Below are 14,331 nucleotides of genomic sequence, written 5' to 3'. Positions count from 1 at the left end.
CTGACATGGTTGATTTGGGGCTGGGAGCCGTTTCCCCCTCGGAATAATTCCTGGCTGGTTGAGCCATGTACTTTCTTTGCTGGCTTCTTATTCATAGCCACCTGTGCATTTACAGGGAGCACTTCGTGCAGCATAATTCTGTATACCAGAGATTAGTGTGCTGCTATTTATGTGTGTAGCTACAAAACAAGCCACAAGGGATGCTAGCATTTTAAAAGGCATTGGCATTTTATAAGAATATGCTATACCAGCAGAAATTAACAAAGCTATTACTTTGAGAGGCGAGAACGGAATCCCCTTCAGTCTCACAACCTTTCCTGCATGTATAGGCCAGCAGTTCTGCTTGCTGTGGCAAATGTTCCATCATACTCAGATGAGTGTAATGAACCCCAGCCTTCCTTCCAACCTTGGAGATGGAGGGTGAGGATTATCCTCTTCTCCAGCTTTGGTGGTCGGGAGGAGAATGGTACAAGGGAATGCTGAGGCTACTGCTGAGCTGTCAAGGCACTTGAAGCACCTCAGGGACATAGGACAGAGCTTGCCATGCCCATAGGTCTCATGCAGGCCATCTTCTCATCATTATTAATCTCCATCTGCCAACCACCTGTTCTCATTGCTTGTTTCCATCTATTGCATTTTGGTCGCTCCTCGTTTTGTAGGAACACATGATTCTGCCTTACTCCGATTCATTTCTCCCAATTGATCTAATCCAGTACAATCTGCTGTGGGGGTGGGCTGTTGTTTTTATTCGCTACTATTTTATGCGCTTCCATATTGTAAACCACCCTGTAATCCTCGGATGAAGGGTGGTATAGAAATTTAATACATCAAATAAAATAAATAAATTACTGATAGCAAGCTCTCAAGGTCTTAGGTAGAGAGATCTGTTTTGTTGCTTAGTTGAAAATGCTGGGGACTCAGCCTACGTCTTTTATGCATGCCAGTCATGTGCTGGGCCACTGAGCCATGGCTTCCACCCAAGGTAGCCCTTTCCCAACTACCCATTTCATTCTCTTCATAATAGTCTTTCCCAGTGCTTCTTTTCTAAATAAAATGTTTAGGGGTACTCTCATTTTCCTACTCATATTGAAATGCTGCCCCTCAAAGAGGCCAAACTTAGATTCACAATAGGTTTAGGGATATGCTTACCCCTGTATCCCCCCAGAAAAAAAGCACTGGTCCTCCTTGTATCTGACCTCCCTATGCCATATGAGCCCCACAGTTGATTTACCATCTTCCTTCTTGCTTCTTTTCTCTCTCCCCACCCCTATCATTAGTCAACTACTCTTCCCTGGCCAGTTCCCATATCTTTGGTCTTTAGCTACTTCCCCTTCCATTGCTAGCTATCCTGCTCACTCTACACCTACCTGTCCTTTTCACTCTCTCCCCCGTCACAGACAAACGTCAGTTGTGGGTACTTCTCCATTTTAGTTGTCACACACTCATTCTGGGCTTGGGGTACTAACCTTTTGGCACTGTCATCTCCAGCCAGTCTTGGCCTTTTGTTTCTGTGGTTCCTTTCCACATGGTCCGTGTCATAGCCTTCAGCCCTATAATCTTGCTGGGGCTTCATCACTTCTGAGCTTCGGTTGTGCTGCCTCTCCTTTGCAGCCACCGATGTTCATTGCTCCTTCAAAATTTCTTTGGCTCTTCTGTTGCTTGTTCCATTTTGTGATGTCAACCAATTCATTGTGATATCAGAGCTCCCATTAAGTAGTTGACAGGTCTTTCAGCTTCATAAGAAAGGAAGTGTTTCACCCAACAGGCTTCTTAGCAGTTGGCAATGTTGAGGATGGTCACTGAATTGAAGTTCATTGATTTCACGTAGGTTTGTATTCTTATCATCAAATGAGTGTGCATCTCTTGTGAACAAAGCCTCAAGCAGGAACCGAAAATGCATTGTGGAATGGCCTTGTGTGTCTCTGCAGATCTAGTGCTGGCTACTGTTGGAAGACAAGGGACTTGGGCAGGTGGGTGGTAGATATTTTGATGTTGCAGGAGGGTGAGAGTTGGCAACATGCAAAATGCCAAGTCCTATAAGGCCATGTTGAAAAGAAAGTCTCAAAAGATTTATTGTATTTGCAAGATTTTGAAGCCATGTGCTACTAGAAAATACCAAAGTGGTGTACAGAAAAGAGAAAGTGCATAGCATAAAAGCAATATAAAAGCAACATACAGGTGATAAAACTGCTGCCAGTGGACCAAATAAATAAATAATTGGAACTGATTTGCAAACTGATGTTTTGCAAACTGATGGAATTCAGCTGATGCACCACACTATCAGTTTTGTAGGATTTGGTCATACTACGTGGGCAAGCCTGGTACACGATGCACTGAAATAACATCAGCTTGGGGGGCTTTGTGCCACATATGCACCTGTCCATAAAGCTAAGGAGGTCGCTAGTCTCAGGCCACACGTTTGTGCAAAAGGGTAGGGAGACGTTACTGGACAGCTTTGAAATTGGACCATAGCCCAAGAATTGATGCATTTGACATAAAGCGATATTCAATAATGATTATTTACTGCATTTATAGCCCACATTTTTCTCTAAGGAACTCAGGGGGGTGTACATAGCTGGCCCCCTCCCCAGTTACTTGCCTAAAGTCACCCAGTGAGCATTGTGGCTGAGCGGGGATTTGAACCCTGGTCCCCCGGGTCCTAGCCCAACATTCTAACACTATACTGCATTGGCTCTATATTGAAGATCCCAGTGGCTGAAGATTTCAATCCATTGCCTAATTTCATGTCAGCGTGTAGGTGTTCTAGAAGTGGGCCTGGTCAATTGGCTTTGCGAATTCAGAGGAAGAAGTTTATCAGGCTCCTCATGTGCTGTACAAGCTGCACATAGAGGCCTGATCATTAGAATGTTCACAGTCTGGGCATATTTGGCCTTCTTTTGCCTTAGCACTTTAGAAGACTAATGAAGTATGTCAGCTTGCTGGCTTCAGAGATGTGTTTTCATTGCCAAGGCAGAGTAAGCAACTTGGGATCAGTCACTCTTGTTAAGCCGCTTCAATTTGTTTAGTTAGACATGGGAAATACTCTTAAAATCAGCTGTAAAAGGAGGGCTATTGTAAATGACAAAGCATATGTACCTTGCAGTTTCCTTACAGAGTTCTATGTTGGTGCTGATGTTCTATCTCACAGATACTAATATATATCAGAGATTTTGAAGGTGTTACTTTGAATAGCCCCCCCCTCTTATTTTCTTGAGGGGGTCGCATGAAAACAAGACTGACAGCTTTGTCCTTTTTTTTCTTTCCTCCCCCAGCGACCAAATTAGCTAGCATTGTGCAGTGTGATTCCACCATGAGGCTGGGTATTAAAATGAAGTCACAGATGTTCACTGATAGAGGAGGGACTCTGAGTCACTGTAGTGACTCAATGAGCAGAGACGTTTGTTAATCTAAATTAAGTCTGACATGATACACTTAAACATTGGTTAAGATACATGAAAACAATGAAAGTAATGAAGAAATGTGGAGCATGATGGGGTTTAGCATATGTGCATGTCTGTTCCCCTCACCCCACTGCAATAGTACTAACTATAAACCCTTAGTGCTTGGTATGTAGACGGTTAAGAGTGATGCTGTTTTAATCCAGGAGATTACCTTTCTTCATAGCCTTTGGAGAGAAACCACTTCAAGGGAACCCTCCCTGCCTCGAATGCATAACAGATGGCTGGTGAGTGTGTAGCAAGGCATGCTCTTTAAAGGTACAGAACATAAGTGGGACCCATGAAATAGGGCTCCCCAAAAGGGCTGAATCTGTGGAAAAGATAGTGATATGGTTGTCTGCAGAATATAAAATCTGTACACATTAGATAATCCATTACTCGTGAAAAGCAAACTTCTAAGTTAGCCATTACAGTCATACCTCTTGTTACGTTTGCTTCAGGTTGCGTCCCACGGTAACCCAGAAGTACTGGAAAGGTTTACTTCCGGGTTTCGCCGTATGCGCAGACGTTCAAAATGACGTCACGCACATGCCCAGAAGTGGCAAATTGCAACCAGCACATGCGCAGACGCGGGTTGCATTCTGCTCATGTTGCAAACGGGGCTCCGGAACAGATCCCGTTCGCAACCAGGGGTACCACTGTATATGGAAAATCTTTTGTCATCTCACATTTAAATTAGTTTTGCTTCCATTCTTGCACCTAACTTTTTTTTTTAATGCAAGACCGTCACGTTCAAAGCAGAATGAGGCTAAAACTACATGTTTGTTTGTAGATTTGGGGTTCTGGAAGTTTATTGTTTGTAGCAAGGCAGAGATTTGCAGAAGAAAACTGGTGAGGCTAGGTTTAGATAATCAAACAAGCCATGGTGTTATATGCCAATCTGTCCACTATCTGCAGAATCATGAGAGTTGCTGTGTTGAGATACGTGTTGCTTCTCCAGGTTACATTTGCTAATGGGATAAGATAGCTTTCATGCATTGAGAAATCCTCTGAGCAATGCTGGTGTAAGCCCATGTTGTTGGACCTTCCTATTTAACCGCTTTCCCAAACTGGAGGAGTCTAGATTCTAAAGTACCCCTGTCAGATTGACTAAAGTAGGTAGTTAGGTTTTGTCAGATTAGCATCATGTTGTGACAAATTGAAAATATATTGCGGTATGACTGCTGATATTAATATCCTGTAGCAGTGGTGGCCAAACTTGGCCCTCCAGCTGTTTTTGGACTACAACTCCCATCATCCCTAGCTAACAGGACCACTGGCCAGGGATGATGGGAATTGTAGTCCCAAAACAGCTGGAGGGCCAAGTTTGGCCACCACTGTCCTATAGAAAACAACTGCAAGGGGGAAGATTTTATCCAGAAACTAGGACTGTTTGTTAATGGAAACAAAGTCTACCAGTTGAGAAACAAGGAAGGGACAGGACTCTTCTATAACTCTCAAAAATCCTTGTGGGTGCTCAGTGCTTAGAATCATAGAATTGCAGAGTTGGAATGCAGGATCTTGTCCACAGCAGTCCCTGGGGTGGGTTCAGACCACCAACCTTCTAGTTAACAGCCAGATCTATTGACCCATTGTGCCATGTTCTGTTCAATACAAAGGATATTCTTAGTGCTAATTAATTGTTTAGTAGTTAAATTTTCTCAAGTATTGCCCACATATTCTCATGTTCTCTTTACTGGCATAAGAGCCAAAAACTTCATTTTTAAAATCTTAATATCCTTAAGATGCCAAATTGAGTTCTAGCTTCCATACTTTTGCAAGCACCCAGCAAAATACTTCGTCCACCCTATACAACAGTGAAAGTGTTAAAGTGTAAAGAGGACTGTCAGTGCCATCCAGCAAGGGAAAGAATTTGGTTTCTGAATTTCAGTTAATCTCAGATGAACATGCAGGGAATTTCATGCTGATGCAGCTCTGTGTTTTCATCCTGCGTTGCATTAGGGCCTTGGAGCTCAAGGCATAACTGCTTAATTTAAATAATATAAGGCACCTCAGTCATAACTCTCAGAGCACAATGTTGTTGCAGTGCAAATGAAATTTAGCATTAAATGTGAATGTATTGGATACTCTGGTTTGTATCTAAGAAAGTCATAGAGTACTTGAAATCAATGAACTTAAGATGGTCATGTCCATTGATTTTAGTGGGTTCACTCAGAGCTCATAAATTAAACCCAGATGCCCCCGTTTCAGTGGGTCTGCTGCATTTGAACAGTTGTGTTGCTGTAGAAAGTGGATTTCAGGCATATATGCAAACCATCCTTACAGCTGGGATCATTATGCCCACTGAGTCACATAGCTTTCCCCCATCTTAACATGGCGGGGGGGGGGGGATTTGCAAAATATCTGCTGTTTTATTCTAGCTGTTGCAAGTCTTATTTCCTTGACACACTCACCCACCCCACTAAATTTCTTTACCCACCACCAGGATGGGAGCATGGTTTGCCTCTGGTATGCAATGCATCTAGTTCTTTGGAAGAGCCAGCCTTGAGAACCAAGTAATGCTCAGTTTTGCTTTGTTTTTATAAGCATCTTTTGTTGAGACTAGATAGGTCCGTGCCACCAAAGAGAGAGAGAGAGAGAGAGAGAGAGAGAGAGAGAGAGAGAGAGTGTTAAGCTGGCTGAGAGCCACGTGCTTTAAAAATACCTCCTCCAAAGGCCTATTTAATCTAGTGTGGGCTAGCTGAAATGACCTAATCCAAAAATAGCCAGCAGCCTGTCTTTTCCCAACGTGTCTGCTGCTGAAGAAGGGCAGATCTTCGTTTTGTTAGCGGCATTGTTGTGTTGGACTTGGGCTTGATTTTGAGGGGGTTTGGATGTGAAAATGCGAACCCAAGCATAGGATTTTTTTTAAGTGCCTGTGTAAAATCAATTTGCCTTTTTACTATAATGCCTCCAAAGGCTGAATTACATCCAGTGAATGTTGATAACATTGTGCTTGTCATCAAGGTATTAACTGGATTCTTTGGTTAGTTTTAAGCATTAACGTTCATGGAATCATAAGAGGCCAACATTCATAGTGATCACATCACTTTGGTGCTCTTTCAACTGGGCTGGCTACCAATTTACTTCTGGGCTCACTCTAAAGCTCTAACTTTAACCTTTAAGGCCCTAAGCAGCCTGAGTCCATGATACCTTAAAGACTGCCTTCTTTTATATGAACCTGTCCAGATGTTCCATTTTCAAGTGATGCTTTGTGGATGGTCTCCCTGCTGTCCAGTGTTTGAGATGCAAACCATGGCTTTTTGCAGCCTTCCACACTCCACTGGGAGCCGGTAAACAATTTTTTCCACCTGGGCTCCACCGTAACCAGCAACCTCTCTCATCAACGCTGAGCTAGGCAAGCCTATTGGCAAGTCAGCTATGGCAGTGGCTCGCCCCTCCAGAAGGGTATGGGAGTATGTGATGCTAATGACCAATACCAAGATGAAGGTCTACCAGGCTTGGGTGTTGAGCATGCTATTTTTTGGTAGTGAGACGTAGGCAGTTTGCACCTGCCAGGAGCAATGCCTCAATGCCTTCCACATGCACTGCGTCAGGAAGGTTTGGGGCATCACATGGCAGGACAGAGTTTCAAACAAAGATGTGCTCTCCCAGCATATTCTGTCTCAGCGATGTCTATGCTCGGTTGGTCATGGAATGGAAGAGGGCAGGATCCCCAAGGACATGCTAGTAGCTTTTGATAGGCCTCTCCTTCATGAAGTTCCAGAGTATAACCATGCTGCATAAAGAAGTGCTTTCTTTTATGTACCGCCAGTTATGTGGGTAGTAAAAAAGGTCGCTGAGAATCATTTTGCATTTCGATCATGCATTGGAATGTTTTAACGTAGCATTTCCCAAATCTGCAAAGATTCCTGATCATAAATGATTTAAAAGCTCATACTCAGAAGGTAAAAGCATCAGAGGGGGGTGGGGGTTATTGTTTTGTTCTTGTTTTTATTCTGAGTTTTGTGTTTTTATATTGTATTTTTATGCTCCAGACCACCCCGAGATCTGTGGATGAAGGGTGGTATAGAAATAATAAATGGAACTTTGCAGCATTTCAGCAGCCAAAAAGAACAATGAAAGAAAGTTTTTATATATGCTAGACTGTTTCCAAGAATTTGGGGCCTGTAAGAAATATCCATTGCAGAAGTACAGTTGTTGGTCTTATTGCCACTTTAGGAGGCATAGGAGTGGGATCTGTGTGTGTGCATGTGTGTGTGTGTGTGTGTATACACATACATACTTGATATATATGATATACATCAGGTCAGCAACCTAAGGCCTGTGGGCCACAAGCAGGGGTCGTTTGACCGGACCATGATCCGCCCCCAAACCAAGCCGCCTACTCAGCAAGTCCCTGTGCCTTGCGCTAAACCGATGCGGGGACTCACTTCCGCAGCACTGAAAATCTTATCTGCACATGCACAGACAGTGAAAATCGCATCTGTGCAGACGCAGATTCCGGAAATCGCAGGCGCATACGCGATCTGGCCCACGGAGGGATCTCCGCTGGAGTGAACCAGCCCAGGCGAGGTAAACCTTGCCGACCCCTGATATACATTATACATATATATGTGTGTGTGTGTGTGTGTTTGTTTATGCTTCACTTCTTGGCCCTAAAAAGCCCCCTCCCGTGGTCAACGATAAAATACCAGAAACAGTAATATAATAAAATTAAATATGGGGTGGGGAGAGAGAATCCACACCAAAAAGGCAGAAAAAAATTAAATGAACTTACCTCAGACAAAGGCAACCCAATGAGATGGGCGGGTTACAAATAAAATCATCATCATCAAACACAGCTAGCACACTGTCACGCTGCCGGGGCCTTTTGAAAGTTGTAGTCTAAAACATCTGGAGAGCATCAGGTTGAGAAAGACAATGCTAACCTTTGGCGAGCATTGTGTCTAAGTGCAGCTGGCGCGGCAGCATGAAGATCCAGCTCAGTATCAACAGTTAGTTTTGTAACTGGATAGCAAAGAGGTCAGGAAAGAGGTTAATTTATCTGTGAAGTGCTAAAGGAGTCTACGATAGAATCTGTAGAAATGGTTATATCTGGCTTCTGTCCTCAGGTTTATTGTCATGGAAGGTGTAAGAACGTATGAGTGTTGCGTTGTGGATGGCAGGAGGACATTGTCATTTATTACCTTGAGGTTGTAAGAAGAATTATCTCTTTTGTGCAGAGTCAGGTGACAATCCCGTATTACCCTTCTAAACCCGTGGAATGCGTCCCAGCCAAATGGGACAGCTCGAAATGTCAGATGGGTTCTGCAGAATTTGAGTTTGCTTTTCAGACTCTATGAACGTGCATGACAGACTTCTTGGTCTGCTGTGAGTTTTGGAGCCTTGAGCTGTCTGACACTTCTGCTCTTACCTGACAACATGAACAATGTTTGAGGGTTTTGTTGCCCCTTAACCATTTGGACCCTGCGTGCTTAAAATTTTGACATCTCTTTTGGCTGTCATATAATACAGGCTTCTGAAAGTGGTGCTTAAAATATATTCTAATTATTGCCTTACCAGATGGCAGCAAGGCTTCACGTGTTTCTCACTGTGTCTCAGCAGAGACTTACTTGCCTCACTCTAAAGTAAAGATTTTTATTCTAGGTTTTAAAGTAATTGCCCATGTAGCAGCTTCTACCTGGTTTCCGATTTGCCATCTGGCTCCAACATATTCTCTGAACTGGAATTCTTTATCTGGGTGCCAGGTGCTATAGTCTGGCAAACTTAAGTCAGGCCCTCAGTGCTGTTTTGAAAGAAAAAGTACCTTTCAAAAGCATTGAGCATTTCCTTTTCTTAATTGCTCTTTGCCATTATATATGATTATAATTATGTCCATCTTTAGAACATTGTACATAATACTGGCTATCCCACACTGAAATAATTAATCATTATTATATGGCCAGTGACATGGATTTTCTGGAAAATATTCGTCTGCACAACGAGGTGTAATTTGCATTGGAACAATTTCTGATGCCCTATTTACTTGTTTTTAGTAAAACTGCCAAGCTTGCCTATAATCTATTTGTGGTTCAACGCCATCCATAGTTACCGATGAACTTACAAAATGGAAAGTTTCCCCTGGGAAAATAAAGGACTGATTTTTTACCCCATTCTTTGTCACTGATCATGGCTGAGAGGAAGAAGGTGCTGAAAGGAGCGATTTATGTGATGGGGGGAGGCGGGTTTGTTCCATGAATATAGGTTGGTTGAGACACTATGGCTCTACGCCTTCGAGAGAAGAGAAATGTTTGAGACCATGAGAAGTATGGACAGAAATGGATTCTCAAAATGCAAACGCCTGGAGTGCATCGACTGGAATGGAGAAGCAGCAGGTCTAAGACAATGAAGTGAATACTTCACGGAACATGTAACTTAACTAAAGGAATTCACTACCATAGGATGATATTGTGATCATTACCATAAAAAGAAAAAGAAAAACATGTTTTGATTATTAAGCATGATGGTCATACCCATTATGTTCAGGAATAATATCTCTTGATTACCCTTTGCAGGAAAATATCAGTAATGGTTAGATATAGTCATCATAAGATTTTTGTGAGCTTTTCTGGGCAGCATACTGTACTAGATGGACCCATTATGGTAACTGGGTCCTTATTAGCTCCCCAGACCCCATTTGGCATTGATCTGCATCTAAAGCTAGACTACGAAGTGTTGCTTGGATTCTAACGGGCATTTTTAAGGTTACCAAAAACACATTGCTTATGTTCTGCGAGAGTTTTCTGTGACCCCTTTGTTGTGTACAGTGGTGCCCCGCAAGACGAATGCCTCGCACGACGGAAAACCCGCTAGACGAAAGGGTTTTCCGTTTTGGAGGTGCTTCGCAAAACGAATTTCCTATGGGCTTGCTTTGCAAGACGAAAATGTCTTGCGAGTTCCTGCAGGGTTTTTCCCTCCCCCCCCTTTCCCCCAAGCCGCTAAGCCGCTTATCAGCTGATCCGCTAAGCCGCTTAACAGCTGATCGCTAAGCCGCTTATCAGCTGATCTGCTAAGCCGCTTAACAGCTGATCCGCTAAGCTGCTTATCAGCTGATCCGCTAAGCCGCTAAGCCGCTTATCCCCTGATCTGCTAAGCTGCTAATAGCGCTAATCCGCTAAGCCGCTAATGGGCTTGCTTCGCAAGACGAAAAAACCGCAAGACGAAGAGACTCGCGGAACGAATTCTTTTCGTCTTGCGAGGCACCACTGTACAGTTTTGACAGGAGGTTAATAGCTATACATAAACAGCAATTACGAACTGTGATATGGGATTTTTTGCTCCTCAAGTAGTGCAGGGGTCAAAGAAATAGTAGACTGGTTCACACACTGTGGCTAAGCGTGAACAAGCAAGCCTGTTCGGTACTCAGAGCAAAAATTGGTGCTACTTTGCTGCTCCCCCATTTCTGCTGCTGCTGTGCAACTAGGAATTAAGTCATGGTTTGGCTTAGTGCTGCGTCCTAACCTGGTTTCGTGGGTTGCCTCACTTCAGACAAGCCACGAGGTGAAAGTAAAGTTTTCTCTTGGCTAATAATAATAATAATAATAATAATTTATTATTTATATCCCACCCATCTGGCTGGGTTTCCCCAGCCACTCTGGGCGGCTTTCAACAGAATATTAAAATACAATAGTCTATTAAACATTAAAAGCTTCCCTAAACGGGGCTGCCTTCAGATGTCTTCTAAAAGTCTGGCTTGCCACTCATGGTTTGTTTGGGGGAGAAAAACTACAAGTTGGGTTCAAACAAAATGCTTAACCAAACCATCACTTAGCTCTGTAGAGCAACAGCAGCGAAACTGTGGGTAGTGATTTTTGTTCTCAAGTTCCGGCGTGTTTGCTTGTCAATGCTTAGCCACAGTTTGGTGTAGTGTTACGTGCAAACTGGGCATAGTCATAACTTCAGAGATATTAGATGTTTTTCTAAAGTTACCCTCTACAAAAGGGGGTTGGAAGAAGCTTGAGATTATAAACCAATTTTATCTTCTTTGTATCACGCCGTTCCTTCTGGAAGCTTAGAGTGGCATATATGGGTTTTCCTGGCTGTTACTCTCAACACTCTTGTGAGTTTGGTCAGGCTGGGAGATGGTGATTTTCCCAAGGGCACCAAATGAGTTTCATGACTGCACAGGGCTATGAACCCTGGTACACCACCTAGTATGAAATCCAGCACTCGGCCCAATTCTGATTTTTGTCCTAAACTCTTTTCTCCCCAGGTTAGCTCAAGATGGGAGACCAGAGGCAACGCTCATTGTCTACGTCTGGGGAATCATTGTACCATGTTCTAGGACTGGACAAGAACGCCACCTCAGATGATATTAAAAAGTCATACAGGTAAGGAGGCCAAGAGCTCGCTCTGAACATAGCATACATTCTAACACAGCCAGCTTGCCTCATGATATCGTTCCATAAGTTTCTGCTATCTCTGAGATGCTAAACACTGCAAGTGAGGTGATTACTCGTACTTCATTTGGGTTATCTGAAACATAGATAACTATGGTTTCTATCTGGAAAAAAAACCACAAAACATGATAATAGGAATCTAACCCAACTTCCTTGTTCAAAGTAGTTGAGTAGAAGAAATCAGACAAATTTATATACTCCTTTTACACAGTACACTATTTGCTCTAGCTGTATCTTGAGATGATTTTTGAGATAAGTAGAACCAGAGATTGGTTCAGTTATATTTTCAGAACTTCAGCTTTTTCAGTCATAGGTCATACCACTGAGTAATAAAATCTCTCCTAAAGTTTGGAACATAATAGGGCTTGAATCATGATCTACAGTTTTCTTGTCAGTCCACATAATGCTGCTTTTATAAAGTTGTGTCTTCATCACAGCTATTTTACTGGGCAGCAATGGAAAAAGGAAGGTCCAGTGACTCAGTGATGAGTCTTGGGAATAAATCTTAGCTGTAGAGATCAGTCTGCTTTTCGCACCAAACTTTTATTCACATTTTTTAAAATAAAAAAACCCAAAACTTTTTATGCTCTTACTTCAAAATTTTTGGGAACAGTGGAAGATAAAAGTCCATAGGCTAAATAGATGTGCTGGTGAACCAGCAGTAGTCTTCTGGGCATGCGTCTGAGAGGTTTTGTTCTTCTTTACTCCGCTTTTCCCAGGAAAGCCACAGTTTACTGCTGAATTGGAACAAACGTCAATTGAGTTTTCTGCAGATTGACATATGTTTCAATTCAGCAGTAAACAGTGTTTTTTTCCTGGGGAAAGCAGCAGGCCAAAAGGAAAATCTCTCAGACCCGTGTCTAGAAATCATGAGAAGAACAAGAAATCTCAGGACAAAGAAAGGGAAGCGAGAATGAGCCCAGAGGTGAGTTCAGGGGGCATACTAGTGATAAACTGCAATGAGCTGAAGTTTACACTAGGGGTCAGCAGTAAACCTTTTCACAATGGTAAGTGATTTAGTGAGCAAGCTACTTTTCCTGAGTTTGCACTAACTCAGGGTGGAAACGCAGGGTTCTAAAAAATAAACTTTAATTGCATTCCCACTATTTCTCAGAACAGAAGCAAACAATAGGAGATTTTTGGAGATTCTGGCTGCAGATATTCTTTTGTGAACAGAAATTTGTGGAAATGTATGTTAGCTTTCATTGTACCATCAATATAATGCAGCTTCCTATGTTCTGTATCACAGTGAATCTTCCCTTTTTTTTTGAAAAAAAAATATTATTCCTTGCTGCAAATGGGTAGCTGTGCATCTGTCTGGAAATATTAGTCTTTTGTTCCTCTTGATGTGGAAGAGTCAACCGGCAACTGCTTTGGGCAAACATCTGCTTGAAGTTGTACCTCTCTCATGTGACTTTAGAGACAAGGCGCTCTTTGCAGGATATTTATGTGCAGAAATTGACAGTCTCTACAGAGTAGCAGCTACTTGTCATTTTCTAATGGGCTTTTGCTCTTCATATAAACCAGCCCTACATTGACTATGTTGGATGCTTTCTGCCATTATGGACTAAGTGTGGGCACAAACAATTTTCCTTTTTTTGACTTGAGCAGCTGTATGCTGTAAAAATTTGGCAGTGCCGGAAACTGCTGCAGAAAATATTAGGAGGGACAGAGTAGATTTGGGTTGTAGACTTATACATGTTTGGGATTAAGTCCCATTGAATTCAGTAGGACTTGGGTAAACATGTATAGAATTGTACTTGTGTGTGTGTACACGCATGTGCGCTTTACCTTGCATATCACAGCTTTCCCAAACAGAAACAAGCCTGCATTTCATACTGTGTGGCAGCTAAGAAAAAGGTAAATTCCATTCTAGGGAACATTAGGAAAGGAATTGAAAATAAAACTGATGCCATTATACAAATCTATGGTGCGGCCACGCTTGGGATACTGTGTATAGTTCTGGTTGCCTCACCTCAAAAGGAATTTTGTAGCATTGGAAAAGGTTCAGAGAAAGGCAACCAAAATGGCCAAGGGCAGAGGTTTTCAACCTTTTTGAGTTCATGGCTGTGGGATACCTGGTAAAAACACTATAAGTTCCCACCCAAACCCAGAGCCAGGCTTTTCAAGTGGCACAAATGAGACCCAGTTCTGCCACCAAGTACAGCCTGGGAGTTGTTGCACTCAGTTCTCAGATTCTGCCCCCAGCAAGAGCACCCATATGAGACTTGTGTCAGGCACGTTCATACCTTACTTTTTTAAAAAAGGAAAACAAGGTACACCCAGAAGTGTGAAGAGGCCCCCAAAGGAGGTGGGGCTTCAAGGCACCTTGTGGAATAAAGGCAGGGAGCCGACAGCACTGTCCTCCCCCACTTCTCTTACAAATGGGGCTTCCAGATCAACTATCTCTATACCATGACAAGTGAAGGTTTGCTGAACCTCAGTATCCCAACTCTGAGATGCCTTGATGGACGCAGAGCATGCAACTTGTT

General features: G+C 42.8%; 1 protein-coding gene across 3 annotated transcripts in view; it reads left to right on the top strand.

Annotated features, from left to right (window-relative positions):
• The window catches only part of DNAJC5 (DnaJ heat shock protein family (Hsp40) member C5), a 43,967-nt gene that overhangs the window by 24,068 nt on the left and 5,568 nt on the right, over window positions 1-14,331 (top strand). For 2 of the 3 annotated variants that reach the window (XM_053394568.1, XM_053394567.1), the window contains one exon: window positions 11,653-11,770. In XM_053394568.1, coding sequence (XP_053250543.1) covers window positions 11,664-11,770 — 107 coding nt within the window. In that variant the 5' untranslated portion in view covers window positions 11,653-11,663. Of the gene's footprint in view, window positions 1-1,752; window positions 1,825-11,652; window positions 11,771-14,331 lie in introns of those variants that run through there. The other variant, XM_053394569.1, reaches the window with a different exon arrangement.

The sequence above is a fragment of the Podarcis raffonei genome, chromosome 6 (assembly GCF_027172205.1).
Source record: "Podarcis raffonei isolate rPodRaf1 chromosome 6, rPodRaf1.pri, whole genome shotgun sequence".
In the NCBI taxonomy this organism is placed as follows: domain Eukaryota; kingdom Metazoa; phylum Chordata; class Lepidosauria; order Squamata; family Lacertidae; genus Podarcis; species Podarcis raffonei.
The sequence above is the reverse complement of the archived record's forward strand: the minus strand, read 5'-3'. Positions and strand labels throughout refer to the sequence as shown.